At 42.3% G+C, this 17,787-nt stretch overlaps 1 protein-coding gene across 3 annotated transcripts in view; it reads left to right on the top strand.

Annotated features, from left to right (window-relative positions):
• Positions 1 to 14,413: 14,413 nt before the first annotated feature.
• The window catches only part of LOC133384980 (E3 SUMO-protein ligase ZBED1-like), a 207,462-nt gene continuing 204,088 nt past the window's right edge, over positions 14,414 to 17,787 (top strand). Inside the window, exon 1 of one of the 3 annotated variants that reach the window (XM_061627032.1) lies at positions 14,414 to 14,672. In XM_061627032.1, coding sequence (XP_061483016.1) covers positions 14,561 to 14,672 — 112 coding nt within the window. In that variant the 5' untranslated portion in view covers positions 14,414 to 14,560. Of the gene's footprint in view, positions 14,673 to 14,772; positions 15,125 to 17,787 lie in introns of those variants that run through there. The other 2 variants (XM_061627031.1, XM_061627033.1) reach the window with 2 other exon arrangements.

Raw genomic sequence — 17,787 nt, 5'->3', positions numbered from 1 at the left:
GTCTCTTTCCCCCCCTCAAGTGTCATAAATACATAAATAAATTGTTAGAATAAACAAACTTACATGTTCCCTTGTAAAAAGGGAGATGTTCTCTTTAAGGGATATTTGGGGAAATATCCCACGTATCTCTGGTTTATCTCACTCTGCTGCTTGCAGTTTATATCTCTGCTAAGAAATAGGACCACGAAACTTAGTTCCTATTTCATTTTATATTTTTAAAATACCAAACATAAATCACAGCTAGATAGTGTACAAAAATTACATGGAAAACATATTGATGGATGCAGTGGGTGAAAGGTAGTCCCATGATACACACATTCATGGATAGGTCTAGAGACCCCATCTTCTACTACATAGCTGACAGATGTTCTCTGAGTAATTGTGCAATATTAAATAAAACACTACTTCACTTCCATCTGGACTGATATTGTTATCAGATATCACACAGAATAGTTTGGTTTTCTGAATGGTTGAGGAAAGAATAGCAATGATACCACATCTGATAGTTGAGGGAAATTTAATGGAAAAATAATGTTACCACAGCATTTAGATTTTCTTCAGCATTTTCATTTGTTTGTGTGATTCAGAAAATGTTCAAGTGTTGCAGAGAGGAGTGCTTCTGTTCAGGGAGTCACTTACCCATGCCTGCTTCCAGGATACTTGATTGCATTACTTCTCCCCTCAGTTTTCCATTTTCCTCTACCCCTTTAGGGATTATTTTTCTAAGGTTTCCCACCACCACCAAGTCTGTTGATACCTTCCTCTTGTGGGTGGATGGTGCTGTTTGGGGTACATAAGGATCCACACTCAGATAATGAGTTTGGTGGCTGAGGCTGATGGGAGTTGTAGTCCAAAACATCTGGAGGCCTGGGTTGGGGAAGGCTGGTATATAGGATATGAGGAGAACAGCCAGTGGGAATGAATGGTTATCTCTGAACAAAAATTATAAATTTTGTTCTCTGAGCTGGCTACATGCTGATTTATTTCCATCACTAGTTCAGATTTTTCAATTACATTTCCATTTGACTTTAAACAAAATACATCTAGCAAATTGGAGCCGTTACCTACCCTAGTTAATAGGGCATCAATCATCTTCTGTCTTTTGGTGAAGAAAAATGATCTTGGTTTGCTGTTTCATATTTATTGCTTTCTCATTGTGTGAACTGTACTCTGTAGCAAATGTATCTATGGATTAGATCAGGGCAGCAAATGTGGTGCCCTCCAGATTTTCTTGGACTACAACTCCATTTATCCCAGACTATTGGCTATGCTAGTTGGGGATGATGGCAGCTGGAGAGAGAGGCGTGCAATTGACAAGAAACAACCATCCCCTTCTGTTTACCTACTTCATTCACTCCTCCCTCTAATCAGTTTCATGTCAATTGCACCCCCACACTACTTCAGTGGGAGAGGCGTGCAATTGACAAGAAACAATGAAACTAACAAAAAAAAACCCCATCCCCTTCTCCCTTAGCAATAGTGATACTCTGGAGGTAGGAAACAGCGACACCAATTCTTCCCAGAGGAACGCTGACTAGTGTGAAATGAAAACAGTGGATTTGAAAGTAGGAAGTGTGAACTTTGCAAATGTATTGCGATGGCAAAAGCTGCATCTTTAATATGAAGTCCAGCTCCTGTGTGAATGATGGTTGGCAAGATGGGGGTAATTGGACCTTGGAGTTGGTTAAGTTCTCCTGGAGATGGGGAGTGCTTTCTATCTGCCTCGAGGAGGCAATAGTAAGACCATAAGAACGTAAGAAGAGCCTGCTGGATCAGGCCAGTGGCCCATCTAGTCCAGCATCCTGTTCTCATAGTGGCCAACCAAGTCCCTGGGGGAAGCCCGCAAGCAGGACCCGAGTGCAAGAACACTCTCCCCTCCTGAGGCTTCCGGCAACTGGTTTTCAGAAGCATGCTGCCTCTGACTAGGGTGGCAGAGCACAGCCATCATGGCTAGTAGCCATTGATAGCCCTGTCCTCCATGAATTTGTCTAATCTTCTTTTAAAGCCATCCAAGCTGGTGAGCATAGCTATAGCTGTTGGAGCACAGATAGCCATCTTGAGTCTCAAAAATTGCTCTTAAATACACTTTCCCCCTTACAAATCAACATGAAAAGGAGGGGTCTGGGTACAAGGTGATCTCATGTTGTATGTGTATTTCTTGCTGACACTCAGAAAAACTATTTCTGCTTTCTAATGCTGTCTTTGAACAGTGGGATTGTTCTGCTGGGCATGAGGGAAATCTGCCAAAAATAACATTTTTGAGATAACAGTTAATTCAGGGTCTTCACATTCCTCCAAAAGTGCCAAAAGATGGTCCTTGCTTCTTGTCCTCACTTCACAGTACTTAGGAAGGCACAACGAGCCAGAAAACAGGGGGTGTGGGCTGGGAAATGTAGTCCAGAATATTCCAAGGCCTTGCTACCCTTTCGACTCCAAATGAACCAAAGTGGAGGTTAGCTCAAGCACACATAACAAGTGAGAAAAAAAGTTACAATACTTTATTTGAAAGATTTAGCTAGTGGTCTATGGCAGGCAGGCAATAAACAGGTAAAGCAGCTAATGAATCTCACGTTTCCTTTCAGCCATTGAGAGCCCCAGAAAAGCAACGGTGGAGAGATCCCCAGCTGGCCCCTACACAGCACCTCCTCCTCAGTCTGTGTTGACACTCCCCGAGCAGGAGTTAGAGACCCTTATTTATACCCAAATGAGCCCCTGGACCTGGGTGCAAGTTTGCATCAGTGACTTTAACTAGCTATACCTGTGGGGATTTTTTTTAAAAAATGGATCTCACTTCTGCCTTTCTTTATCCATTCAGTTGGTCAGTGTCCTTGATTTGTAGCAGCCTGATTCATTGCAGCTGCCTTCAAAGGCCAAGTTCCCAGTGCATAGCAGTGTGTGTGCAACATCCTCCCTAATGGTTGGCATCCACTATCTATTTTTGCTAATTAAGGGCCTCTCTTACTTCATTTGTGTTATATCAACAGAGCTTGTCAGACTTATGTACTATTGTATTCTACATAGGCCAGGTGAGAAAGAAAGCAACAAGCCCACTTGGCTGGGATACATGGGGTATGGGGCATGAGACAGGAATATAGAGCAGGGGGATGGAGCATGCCACACTAAGCTTCCTCCTTACATCAAGACGTCTTGAGGCTATGTCCCATACAGTTCCCCTCCCCACCCCAAAGTTTCATGTTCAGCTTCTGCAAGCACCTCCTTGAGGACTTATTAATATCAAATGTCCACCATTAAGATGGATACAATAATAATAAAAAGATGAGTAGAATGTGAAGGAACAAGAGCCTGTACACTGTAGAGATCTCTGGGTGGCACAACCCCCTCATAATATCCCTGTAGTTGGAGATACGGTGACCTCGAACTGGGGGTGCAAGCAGATGGGCCCCCTCCATACCCATAATGATATCCCCAGATTCAGTGTTTTAATTTCCACAATTGAACTGAATGGCACCTATTTGTTTATAAAGAACAAAATAAAAGAACTAAATTCTGGGGCACTATGTGATGAGAGCTAAATCTGCCCCCTGCCCTAGTGGCTGAAGTGACGCCCTCTGTCTTAACTAAAGTTCTAGACTGCAGCCCATTCACTGAAACCGCTCTCTCTCTCTCTGCCTCCAGGAAGAAAAGCCAGCACCCTCAAATCAAGGAGAAGGAAGAGAAGAGATAATTAGAGGCCAGGAAGGAGGCTAGGGGCACAGCAGCAACATGCACCTGGTGCTGGGATAGAAAGGAAAGGTCAGGCTGCCACTCAGTAGATAGAAGTGCAATGGTGGTAGATGACCTGAAAAGTCAGCAGCAGCCAGAGCTGCCTATGATCCACTTGCCAGCCTTGTAGCCAGCCTTTCTTGTTAGATGGGGCAGCCACATTTCTAGGTGGGGCATTTTTGGAGGGGAGGTGCACAGCACCAGCCAATTCCTCCCCCAGCTGGTGGAGATGACGCGAGGGCCAGGCCAGGGGAAAGAAAAGACAGTGACCTTCCCCTCTCTCCTCCTTCATGCAGGGAGTGTGTTAACACTCTTATCTTTCCGGCGCCAGGTCAAGACTTTCCTCTTCTCCCAGGCATTTTAGCATGTGTTTTTAAATTGCTTTTTATATTGTTTTGAATTTTAAAATTGTGTTTTAAATTGTTTTTAAAATATGTTTTTAAATTGTGTATTTGTTATTATGTTTTTGATTGCTGTAAACCGCGCAGAGAGCTTCGGCTATGGGGCAGTATACAAGTGCAATAAATAAATAAATAAATAAACTTTCATAACTGGCTATGTAAAGGTCAAGTTAACAGAAAATTTAATATCAACACCAGGAATTAAATGACCGGGATATTTTTTGTTTCATAAGAAAAAAGGATGTTAAGGATACAGTGGACAAGGGGATATCAAAAAGTGTAAAACAAACAAAATAGCTTATGCTAAAACTAAGAAGTCAAAAACTAGTGTGGAGCTTGTTTTTTTAAGAATTTAATTCTCAATTTAATTTTGCATCACCAGCACCAATACAAGCAAACAAGCAAACAAAGAAGGTTTAGAAACAGAGTAAGAGCACATTACAACACAACCGTAGTCAAGCATGTAAGGAGAGTGGTGCTGCAACAAGTATTCATAACTTTCTTGTTGAAGTCAATTAGATTTAGGCGTTAATTTTGTAAACTATTTATTGCATAATAAACTTCCTTTTGTGAACTTATAAAAATGTTTGATAAACATGCAAGAAAGCTTTTTGAATTGTAGGTTCACAATACACTGTTTCAGAGAGAGTGAGAGAAAAAACCTCACGCTGAGCTGCACATATGGAGAAAATCAGAAATTAGGGCTGGCCAACCAGCTTACTATAGTGTGCACAGCAGTGTTTCTATTCCTCTAGGGCTGTTTTCATTCTTTGCCATCAAGTACTCAATAAAAAGAAGAAAAAAATAGCTGCTATCACTGTGAGTATAGCGAGTGCATTAAAAGAGTAAAGGGTAACTTAGGGTAAAAAAAATTTCAGATTGCTTTAAGTTATCTCTTTATTTCACCCTTTAGCAACAAGCACCCAATCTTCCTCTACTCATCACGATAACTTCAGAATAAACCAACTCTTACTTCTTACTGTAGACAAACAAACATGCTTCTTTATTGCCGGTTGGGTAGAAAACACAACTGAAACTGAAAAGCAAAGGAAAGTACAAGGGGTGGAGTCTAACTCTAGCCCATAAGACAAAATTCTAATATTTAACTCTTCAAGGGTCATGTTACTATACAGGCTTGTTTTCTCAGGATCAAGTAATTATAGGGTGATTGTGATAATGAAAAATTCACCCTGAGTCAGGGAAAGTCTTGAATGAGCAGACTTTAGGGGGCTCTTCTAGATGAGACTATTGTGCACTTGCCCTGCCTTAGTCACTTAATTTTTCAGAGGGTCCAATTCTGAAATTCCTGCTGTTCTTAAAACAAGCTGTCATTCTTTAAATGGAGGCTGTCATTGTTTGTCATGTCACAAATTAAAAATACATTTTTTAAAAAAGAATCCTAGGGGAGCAAAGCACAGCTCAAGGCAGGCTGTGCTCCCATGTGCCCCACCCTAACTACAAGGCTGCCACTTGCTTGCTTTAAAGGGATGCCTTTTGTGACGATCCCACCAGCTGGCTCTACCTGTGATACTCCCACCAGGGCCACCACCTGTCAGGATCTCATTTTTTTAATTTGTTCTCTCACACACTCTAGCACAGATCCCACAAGATCCCACTGCTAGGCAGCACCACCATTCACTCCCTGTAAACAATACTGCTACAGACTTCGCCTTAGACTCCCTATGGCTTGTTACTTTGTGTCTGGGTGCCCTTGCTATCCACAACCCCCTTGTATCTTTGTCTATAAAGCATACAATCCTGGGTTGCTCTGGATACTTGACGATGTTACAATATCTCCCTTCACCGCTGCCACCATTTATTTGATACTGTTTCCCTCCAGCCTTGGAAATTACCCTGCCCTCACTTCTGGTCTGTGTATCCCCAGCCAAGGATCAGGCTTTTGGTAAACCAATAAAAGTATTTATTTGATAACACCAGGAAATAACAAGATTACTTTAGGAATGTACAACAAGCGTATGGTTTCATTTAGTGTCACTCTTTATCTTTCCAGTCTTATATATTCTGCCTAAATACCAGTCAAATATAATCCAACCCTCCCTCAGAACTCTGCCAACCAACTCATTCAAATAACCCTCCACTAACGACTCTCACAACTTCCCCCGACTCAACTGTCATCCTCTCATTTATACCTTCAGCCATTCAAACAGCCAATCATCATCCAACATTCTCCATCATTCTAGCCCATGTACTCCCCCATCTTACTCAGTCACTTACCATATATCACTTAATAAACCCACTCTTACCATATTTACAGATATTAAAATACAGGGACATCACACCTTTCTCTCCTCCTCCATGGATAAACCTTTTAGTGTCCCTCAGTGTGACATGTTCCCTTTGTCCCCTCAGCTTGCTTCCTTTCTTTTGGGGACTGTGATTGTGGCTGTTCTCTGACTTCTAGACATTAGAAACAACCAATGAAAATACATCTTTTTAAAAACTTAATATAATGACTTAGTGCACAATTGCTACAGAACCGGACTAATGCCAAACCCTTCAAACACCACATCTTTTGTTGTCTTCTGGAAGCAACTTGCAATTCATAGAACTGAGCTATCTCCTCCCTCAGTTGTTTTCCATGTTAGAATGTGACAGAGCCCAGGAGTGGCCTAATATCACAAATAGTGCAATTTGCTAAAGAAGGATATGATTCAGAGGAAAACTGAAACATTAGCTGCAGTTCCAGCTGAAATTTGGGAGAATATGCCTCTTTTACACAATGTTTGCAACAGATGGAAAATTAAAACATAAGAACATAAGAAGAGCCTGCTGGATCAGACCAGTGGCCCATCTAGTCCAGTATCCTGTTCTCACAGTGGCCAACCAGGTGCCTGGGGGAAGCCCGCAAGCAGGACCCGAGTGCAAGAACACTCTCCCCTCCTGAGGCTTCCGGCAACTGGTTTTCAGAAGCATGCTGCCTCTGACTAGGGTGGCAGAGCACAGCCATCATGGCTAGTAGCCATTGATAGCCCTGTCCTCCATGAATTTGTCTAATCTTCTTTTAAAGCCATCCAAGCTGGTGGCCATTACTGTGTCTTGTGGGAGCAAATTCCATAATTTATCTATGCGCTGAGTAAAGAAGTACTTCCATTTGTCTGTCCTGAATCTTCCAACATTCAGCTTCTTTGAATGTCCACGAGTTCTAGTATTATGAGAGAGGGAGAAAAACTTTTCTCTTTCCACTTTCTCAATGCCATGCATAATTTTATACACTTCTATCATGTCTGCTCTGACCTGCCTTTTCTCTAAACTAAAAAGCCCCAAAGGCTGCAACCTTTCCTCATAAGGGAGTCACTCCATCCCCTTGATCATTCTGACCATTCCTGACTTCCCAGGAGGATCCCTCCGCCTGTGCAGCCTCTGAGATGGCTCCCGTCTTGGATGAAACTTTTTCAGTTTTAAATCCAGTCAGAAGGGTCTTTTTTGACTGGGGATAATTTCTTCCGGATAAGGAAGAAACGTGAGATTTCCCACACAGCTTTGTTGTGATTGTTGGAGACTGGAATTCGTCAGAATTGTCTGTGAAAGAAGGTCTTCCAGCAGCTCGGATGGAGCGAGGATTTCTAGCTAGCTCAGCTGAAAAAGTGACCTGTTTTTTTTTTTTTAGAAAAATGGTTTAACAGGCAAGCATTCTCCTGTCTACGCTTATCACTTTCTTATCTACACAGCTAAAGAGATTTGTCAAAGAATCAGCAATTAAGAAAACCTGGGTGAGCCAAAACTTTCCTTCCTTTTTACTCATGGAACTAAGGGGGAAGAAAATAAAAATAGCCTATCTTTTTTTATTGCAAAAAGCTGACATGGAAAATAGCATTATAAAGATTACAACGGATGAGGGTTTTCTTTTTGACTTATAAGACTTTGGTGTAATATATGTCTGGGACTATTTTTTCTGATCTACTTTTTTTTTTTTTGACGAATCTGCTCATCTTTTCTGCTACTAGTTTTTTGGACGCTGTGAACTAAAGCTGTTTTTGCACTTCTGGGCATATAAGAGATAAGGGCTGTCTAGAGTGTGACGCCAGTTGGTTTGAAAGATTAACTCCTTTGTAACTGGATAAAGAAATAAACTGCTCTTTGCTTGGGACATTGAAAATTGAAGGAGTTTTGTTCCTTTGGCTTTAAGAATGACAATTAAGAAGATCATGGATGTACAAGAAGGGACTTTATCTTTAGACATGTTTCAGAAAATAATGAATGGGATTAACTCAATAAAACAAGAACTGAGAAATAATAGTCAAGCGTGGAGAATTGAATTTGACGAAATGAGACAGGAGCTGAAAGAAATTCAGGATTCTATGAGAAAGGAGAATAAAGAGGGATCTGGAAAACCAAAAAAGGATGAAAGAGAAATTAAAGGCAAGGTTCAAACTATGGAGATTGGATTAAATATGGATATGGAAAAAGATTTGGATTTCCTGGCTGTGATGGATTCTGGAGATAAATATTACGGTTTGGAACTCAGCGCTGTCACTGAAGGAATTGAAGAGATTGGAGATAAAGATATTATCGGTTCAAAAAAATTCCTGGACTGGAAAGATTTGATGGAACTTGAAATGGAGAAAGCTAACAGAATTAATCCCTGTTTTGTGTCAATGGAAAAATCTTCAAGAGATGTGCTAGTGTATCATGTAAAAAAGAGGAACAGAGTTGCGGCTTTGCAACAATACTTCAGTGATATGTTCGGAACTGATGGCAAGAAAATATCTGTGAAAAAGGAAATTCCTATCAGACTCTTATTATATGACTATGACAGCAAGATTATTGGGCGTGTAAAGATGGAAGATGGAACCAATACGGATAATGGAAGAAGAGCGATTTGAAATTACTGGACTTAGTAGACTTGATGAGTTGGATTAATTGACATGTTTATCTAGAAAAAAATATTGATGGACATATATCTCAAGGATTGGAAACTTCTCTTTGACTTTTTGTGGAAGAATAAAATGATATGATGTTAATGAGATTTGTACCCAATTAAGATAACCGCTGGAGGAAGGTGATTTTATAATCTATAAGATACAGGCTTGTTATATATTATAGACTTATAGCTGAACTACGACAAATCGGAAGTCAATTTTTTTATATATTTTTTTCTTTTTATTGTATTAGTTATGGAATTGTGTTTTTTCTTTTTGTATTGTTTTGGTTTTGAAAATTTGAATAAAAATTAATTGGAAAAAAAAAAGATCATTCTGACCATTCCTAAAAAAGCTAAAGTTAGACCCTTTGGCCATGGAAAACACTGTTCAGTCTATAATTTGCCTTTTTGGGTGAAGCAATAGAGCAGGGAGTGGCCTCTCAACTCCAGACAGTTTTGAGTAATATTGATTATTTGGATCCATTGCAGTCTGGGTTCAGGCCCAGTTATGGGACGGAGACAACCTTGGTTGACCTAGTGGAAGACTGAGAGGATGGAGTGGTACTCTGATAGTTTTCCTGGAGCTCTCAGTGACTTTTGGTACCATCAGCCATGGTGTCCTGTGGGGTCTATCGGGATTGGATTTAGGAAGCATTGTATTACAGTAGTTTTGGCCCTTCTTAGATGGTTATACCCAGAAGGTAATGCTGGAGGACTTTTGCTCCACCCCATAGGCATTGGCTTGGGGGGTTCTGCAAGGGTGTATTTTGACCCCCTCCATTGTTTAACGTTTAGATGAAACTACTAGAAGTTACCCAAAGGTTTGGGTTCCAGTGTCATCAGTATGTTTTCCCTTTTCAGATCCCAGGGAGGCTGTTGATATTCTAAATTTCAAGCAGTTCTAGGATAGCAAAAAAGCTGAGGTTGAATCCAAGCAAGACAGAGTTGCTGTGGGTGTGGAGATCCCCAGTTTGGGAGTGCTCCTGAATTTGGCATTTACTGGGGAAAGCCAGGTGGCATCTGTGACCGGGCGTGCTTTTTACCAGCTTAAGCTGGTATGCCAAATGGAGCCCTATCAGGAAGGAGCTGCCCTTGTCACAGTGCTACATGTGCTCTGTCCACGTCCAGACTAGACTACTGTAATGTGCTCAAAAAGGGTCTGCCTAAAGACTGTTCAGAAACTTTAGCTAGTCCAGAAAGCACTCAACATGAGACTGCCTTTAAAGACTGTTCAGAAACTTCAGCTAGTGCAGAAAGCAGGCGCCAGAGTCCTATGGGGCACTGCAGTTTGTGTCTATATCATCTTTACTATACCAGCTGGACTGGATACTGGTCCATTTCTGGGCCCAGTTTAAAGAACTAAGTCAATGTTTTTCAAACAGTGACCCTTGGGCCACTTTCAGGTGGGCTTCAGTGCCACCAACCAACAGCAGCAGACAGTCAAATAATTTATAGTTATATGCCATACCTATAATATATCAGCCTCCTTTGCTTAAAGAACACAATAAACTTATTTTGAGTCAGACCATTGGTCCATCTAGTTCAGTATGGTCTACACCAAGATAGAGAAACTTTTCAGCCTGGCGGGTCAAAATTATTATCTTGGCAAGCTCCATAAGCCAAGCTTGACAGGTAGGTGGAGCCATCCATCTGTCAGTCATAGAGTCATAGAATTACAGTATAGAATAATAGAGTTGGAAGGGGCCTTTATTATATCCAAACCACTGCTCAATGCAGGAATCCAAATTAAAGCATCCCAAGATTCTTCTTGCGTGTATTATTACTGAGCCAAGTATCCCCCATCATATAACTTTGCATTTGGTTTCTTTTTCCTAGGTGTAGAACTCTGTACTTATCTGTGTTAAATTTCATTCTGTTGTTTTCAGCCCAGTGCTCCAGCCTATCAAGATCACTTTGAATTTTGTTTCTGTCTTCCAGGGTATTAGCTATCTCTGCTAATTTTGTATAATCTGCAAATCTGATTAGCATTCCCTGCATCCCCTTATCCAAGTCATTAATAAAAATGTGGAAGAACATTAGGCCCAGGACTGAGTCCTGCAATACCCTGCTTGTTAAACGCCCACTCGCACCCCAGTTTGAGAAGGAACCATTGATAAGCACTCTTTGAGTATGATTCTGTAGCCAACTATGGATCCACCTGATGTTCCATCTAGCCCACATTTAGCTGGCTTGCCAATCAGAATATGATGGGGCACATTGTCAAAAGCTTTGCTGAAGTCAAGATATATTGTGTCCACAGCATTCCCACAATCTACCAGGAAGGTTACCTGACTTTTGAAATGTGTTTCCTAGCAGTTTCTTTGAAACCTCTTCAAAATGCACTTCAAAGGCAATGTACTCTCAGTACTCATCAGCTGATGAGCAATAACAGGAATCACCTTTGAAGCACATTTCCAAATGATTACAAATGGTTGCTTGGAGGAGCACTTCCAAGTGAAGGCCACACCTTTACCTGCCTCCTACCTGCCAGCCACATATGATGTCAGGGCTTAGGCAGGTGGGTGTGGTTTGGGGAAAACAGCATAGCAGGACACATTAGAATCCCTGCCAGGACTAATTAGGCCTGTGGGCTGGAGGTTCCCTATGCCTGGTCTATACACTGATAGGCAGTGGCTCTTCAGGGTCTCTCCTAGTCCTACCTGGAGACACCAGAGATTGAATCTGGGACCTTCTGCAATCATGGCAGGTGCTCTACCACTAAGCTATGACCCTTCCATTTCTTTGTGTTACTCCATGAGTCTCTGGGCCATAGGCTACGCTGCCTAGTTTGGGAAGGCCCACAGGTAGAAACCATACCTCGGTGCCAGAGTTTCCAGTTCATTTCCAAGCGCAATTCAAAGTGTTGCTTATTATTTATAAAGCCCTAAACAGGTCTGGACTAAGATATCAAGCTATTAGAATGGCTGCCTCCCCTTATATTAATCTTCCTGTCCCCTCTTGATTGTGTTATTGCCTTCTGAGGTTGGTTGCAACACACAAAAGGATATTCTTTGTGGTGGAGCCCTGTATGTAGAACTCCCTGTCCCAAGATATTATGCTTTCTTTTCTTTTTTTATTCTGTTGCTGCTTAATGTATTGCTTGTGAGTGCTGTTCTTTCCATTCTAGCTTTTTGCTGCCGTTTTTAGTTTATTTCTTTCCGTGGTTGGATGAATGTGGCTTTTGGCTTTTTTGTTTGTAAGCTGCTTCGAGCAACTTCTTTATGGAGGGGGAAAACGGAGTATACATTTTTAAAACAAATATTCCTGTATATTCTGAAAGCCAAAGGTTCAGTCCTTGGTATCTGTAAATGAAAGGACCCACATGCTAGGGGTTGTTAAAACATTTGCCTGTGATCCTGGAGAGCCACTGCCAATCAGAGTGGTCAGCACAGGGCTAGAAGAACTAATGGTCTGAACCAGTATGTCTTGATTACCTGCCACTTTACCCTGCTCACCTTATCCAGAGTTCCCAGACTCCTTGTCATTGCTCTGTTTCCACTGTTTCCCTATATCCTAATGGGAGGTACACACAGTATTAACATCCTTCCCCTTAAGTTTCTTACAAGGGCACTCATGTGACCAATCATATGTGCCCATGCAGGACCACGCATGCACGATCCTATCCACTTTTGTGCCCTATGTGACAGAGTACAGGTTCAAATCTTCAGATATGTTAATTGATGTAAATATGTAGAATATGGCCAATGAATGAAAAACTGCCTCAAGGGAATGTGTAATGTGCAGAAATCTATTTTTTCTTCCCATAAGAAATAACATTCATTTTAGCCAGTGCAGTGTAGTGGTTAGACTGAGTGTTGGACTGGGACCTGGGAGACCAGGGTTCAGATCCCCACTTGGCCATGAAGTTCACAGGGTGACCTTAGGCCAGTCACTGTCTCGAATGAATGAATGAATGAATGACTGTCTCTCAGCCTATCCTACCTCACAGGGTTGTTATGAGGATAAAATTGTGGGGGGGAGAACGATGTTTGTATGCCACATTGAACTTCTTGGAGGAAAAAGTGGGATATTGGAGGTTGCTGATTCATAGGGTCACCATAAGTCATAATCGACTTGAAGGCATATAACAACAACAACAACAAATGTAATAATAAATAATAAAGAAATTAAAATTTGTAATTGAGTCACAAACTCTACTGAATTATTGACATGAATGCATGTGCTTTGAAGGATGATTCTTTGAGGGATGTTTTGGGTACCACAAGCATTCTTGATCGATTGAATATAGGAAGTAAGAATAGGGAAATATAATTCCTTTAATTGGAATGCTTTTTTCATATTTTGATGGAGAGGTTTGACTAACCTAAGCTCTTTATATTCCCATGTCATATTATCCAAGAGCAGCATCAGCAATATATATTATAGTCAGTGACCTCCATCCTGGATAGTGATAAGATGGGCTGTGAAGTCATGTGAAAACATTTTAACAAGAAGTCTGACACCTTCATGGGATAATTGTATTAGAAACATTAGACTTAAAAATGGAGTGGGTAGCCACCCCACCCTCTTTGATCTGTTTGTTTGTGACTTCCGCCCTCTGGAGAGTTACAGACCAGGGGTTTCCAAACCTTTCCCCCCCCACTGTGGACCACTTGAAAATTGCTGAGTCTTGGGTGACTGCTCAGTTATTTTCCCTAACTGTTGTAGCAGTTATTATGTGCTGTGCTAGATGCTGTACGGTTTTTCATTGTATTTTTATTGCTTCTTTTATTTCTTATATATTTCTTGTATTTTATGAATTCCACGGCATTCATATTGTAATACAATAAAATACAATATATAAGAAACAAAAGAAGCAATAAAATACAATTAAAATCATTATGAAAATTTAATGTGATGAATGTGGGGTCTCCTGCTTTCAATCACAAATCCAGACATGCCCAGGACCACTGAATGAAACTTGTGGTCCACTGGTGGTCCGTGGATCGCAGTTTGGGAACGCCTGCTATAGACAAAGCTAATTTTTTGTGTTCAGCTTTTAAAAAATCTTGCATTTAACCAGGGATTCCCCCCCCCCCAAATCGAGTACTTTTCATTTTAACATAGTTAGCAGCGGCTTCATTTGAATTAGAAATCTGTGTTCCAAACCAAGTTAAAGGCATTACGGGCTGTTACAGATTCTGGGGGATGACCTCATTTCAATGCCTAACTTGCTGAAAGATGCATTTCAAATTATGCAAATATTTAATGCTGAAATTAGCACAGGAGCAGGACTAGGACAGTGCTCGTAGCCATACTCTGATTTTGCGGCTGCTTTGGTTCCGAAACGCGGGGGGAGCAAGCCCGCGAGCCCAGAAGCAGATTGTAAACGAAAGGCACACATGCCCAGAAAGCAACCAACCGCTTACCGAGGCGGGCGTAGTCATTCTTCTCTTCCGCTAGGAGTGGCTAGCTACGGCTCCAAGGCGCGCTCTCTGTAGTCCTGGGGGCGTGCCATCTTTACTGCGCTTTCTGCTGCAAGGAGTTGGTCGGCAGGCTCCTTTCTCCTCCCAGCCAAGGAAGAGGATGACAAGACGGCGGTGGCGGAACCAACATGTCGCTATTATCACTAGCATTGCCTGCGATTCGGGTCTATTTGATCGGCTTGCGTGTCGTTTTGCATCAGCTGCTCCGCCGCCTCCGACCAGACTGTCCTTTTAAGCCAGGTTAGTAAGTGTTGCGGGGACTTCGGAAGAGCTGCGGATCCCTGGGAGAGGTTGGGCAAAAAGTCCTCGCTCAGCGCCGTCACCTTGCCAACCGGCGCGGCTTGGGCGCCTTGTTACAGAAGAAAAGCGCTTCAGTTCGCCGCTGTCTGGAGAGGACTGCCTCTCCTTGGGCCTTATATGTTGCAGAACTTGGACTAGGTCCTGCTATTATCACCCAGTTCCTATCTGCAAGCGCTGACCGCGGCTTTGACCGCCCAAAGACCGCTATCATATACGCACACGCCCCCTTCCAGCCGCAAGCCTCTGGCTCGTAGGTTGAAGGAGGTTTTTAGTACTTTTTGTTGCAGTTGATTTCCTCACAGGTTCTAGTAACCGTGAACAATGTGATTTTTGCCTGCTGTACCGACGCGTGCTTGGTGAATGTGCTGTGGGTATAAAGTGCAAGTGTGCAGGTGATACACCAAAATCTATTATTCAGTTATTTATTCAATTTATATCATGCCCTTCCTCCTGAAGGTGCCCTATCAATGAATGAAACCAATGAGAGCGGTAAGGCTTACTTCTAAGTCAAAATTTTAATGTGTTAGGATTTGTTGTTTTTCTAAAGAGAAAAAACGGGATTGTTCCATCCTGGTGTTGAATTTCAGAGGAGCAGTGTGGGGTCAAGGACATGTCCCTACCCCTTGGAAGAGGTACAGCAGGATCCTGGAAACTACAAAATCGTGACTGGCCACTGCTCTCTCTAAGCAGAAAAACTCTTAGAGAGCCATCATTTTTAATTTTGAATCTTCACTTTTCTATTTGTATTTTATAAAGTTGAATACAAACATGTCAAACCATAAACTGTTTCCAACAGCTTTTTTTTTTTTTTAAATCCCACTCCCACTTCCTTAGCGTCCCCAAGTCCTTCTCTTCAGTGTTGGCCTGATAATTTCAAACTTATAAATAAAAAAAGTTCCTATTAAAGTGACTCTCTATAAATGGAAAATTGAAGGAAGGTTTTTATGCCCTCTTAATCTAAACTAGGGTTAATAGTGACAGAAGTGCCTTTTTCTCCCCTCGCTGCAATGTGTCTGGCCCACTCACGTATAAAGCAGGGTGGCGAATGGGGTCTTACAGTAAAAAGAGAGTTCAGGAAATGGTTGCTGAATCTCCGTTTACTTCCCATCAGTATACTGTTGCTCTAACCGCTTTTCTTCATTCTAGTTTTCTTCTGGTATTGGAGCACAGAAGGGAGAAACAAGTTTGGAGCAATGCTAGGTGGGGGCGTAAGGCATGCAGTAGAGGCAGATCCATTTGGGTGAACAGGGTATTGCTCCATCAACCACAGCCCTCAGCCGGGCCCCAGCTGCCTGCCTTCTTACAACCAGTCCAAGGGGTAGCACTGTCTGTCACTTTCCTCTTCCTTGGCTTCAGTGCTGCCTTTGTAGAACTCAGCTGGGAGGAGGATGGGTACATAACTCAAATTAGTTTGCTTTGGGTTTGCTTATTGCTGGTCTCCTCGACCTTTGACCTATCAGTCCCAAGGGGCACTAGCCACCACTGAAGTCATATTTCTGTCATTGGCATAGGGAAGATATGTCAGTGATAGCTGTGTTGTATCTGCACAGTGTTGTCTTGATTCTACAAACCTATCTACCAAGAAAGCTGAAGTTTTAAAAGCTTATAGCTTGTGGGCAGATTGTTCTTAAAATGTTGGAATAATATACTGTTGTGAGTTTGGGGGTTGGAATGGATGATTCCTGTGGGTCCCCTTCCAGCCTCTGATTTGGAATTCTGTGCCTTGTGGGAGGGGCTGGCTCCGCTGGCTAGATGAGTTTCTTTTGTTAAGCTAATAGAGTGGCCAGTTTGCTAATGGGTCTTTCAAGTGCCCAGCAACTGGTGAATGGGCCAGGAAGATCCTTTTGTCATTGAAACTCTTCAGGAGAGCCTCCCCCTCTTCCTGGAGGCTAGGAGAGGTTTGTGTTTTGAGTGTTTTTAGAGTTGTCTGGGAATGCCTGGGAACTGGAGGCAGGCAGAGAGGCTGGCTCTCTGCATCATGGCTTTAGGATGCCTCCTGTGACACTGATGGGAAAGCTGGATATTGGACTGCTGATGCCTTGAATCCCTCCATCCTAAGCTCAGGTTGGAATGTGTGTAAATAAACAAACCATATTTCATAAAGACACCACAGTCTCCTCTGACCTTCTTCCCAAGGAAACCAAACCCAGGGTGAGGGCAGGGACCCCTGAAATCCAGGGCTGTGGAGTTGGTACGCCAAACCTTCGACTCCGACTCCGCTATTTTTCTACTGTCTGACTCCGACTCCACCCAAAATTGCTTCTGACTCCACAGCCCTGGAAAGCGCTGTAAATGTATTTTTAAATTGGAAGCTCTCATAGGAGCATTTTTATCACTGCCTGAATATGCACTGATCTTGGCATCACAGCATTTGTCTTCATCTGGGTCCTGTGGCATACACTGACACACAAAATGTTTTCCATCTTGATGGAAAAGTTGGATATTGGACTGCTGATGCCTTGAATCCCTCAATCCTAAGCTCAGGTTGGAATGTGTGTAAATAAACAAACCATATTTCATAAAGACACCACAGTCTCTGCTGACCTTCTTCCCAAGGGAACCAAACCCAGGGTGAGCACGGGGACCCCTGAAATCTCACCACTCGGAGATTGGGGAGGCACGCAACAATATTTAGGCTGTACTCGTCAGTATTTTTGAAGCACTAAGGAGATGGAGAACTTCTTACATTGCCGAATTAGTCTATAGTTTAGGGGTACAGGCGGGCCCCGCTTATACAGCAGGTTCCGTTCCGGACTGCCGCCATAAAGCGGAAATCACCGTAAAGCGGAACCCATTGACGATAATGGGGCGCGTCGCACAAAAATGACGTCAAAATGGCGCGTGACGGAAAAAAACTGCCGTAAAAGCGGAACAAGCACCTTAATGCGGGAACTTTCCCTAATTGAAAGCTGCCGCATTAGTGAATCGCTGAAAAGCGAAGTGCTGTAAAGCGGGGCCCTACTGTACAGATTTCTTCACATATGACTCATTAATGTTGCTCTATTTTGCTTAATTCCTGATTCTTTTTCATGGTCTTCTTATTTCCTTATAGCAG

Source organism: Rhineura floridana, chromosome 5 (genome assembly GCF_030035675.1).
Source record: "Rhineura floridana isolate rRhiFlo1 chromosome 5, rRhiFlo1.hap2, whole genome shotgun sequence".
NCBI classification, from domain to species: domain Eukaryota; kingdom Metazoa; phylum Chordata; class Lepidosauria; order Squamata; family Rhineuridae; genus Rhineura; species Rhineura floridana.
Note: the sequence above shows the minus strand (reverse complement) of the source record. Positions and strands in the feature narration are given on the sequence as shown.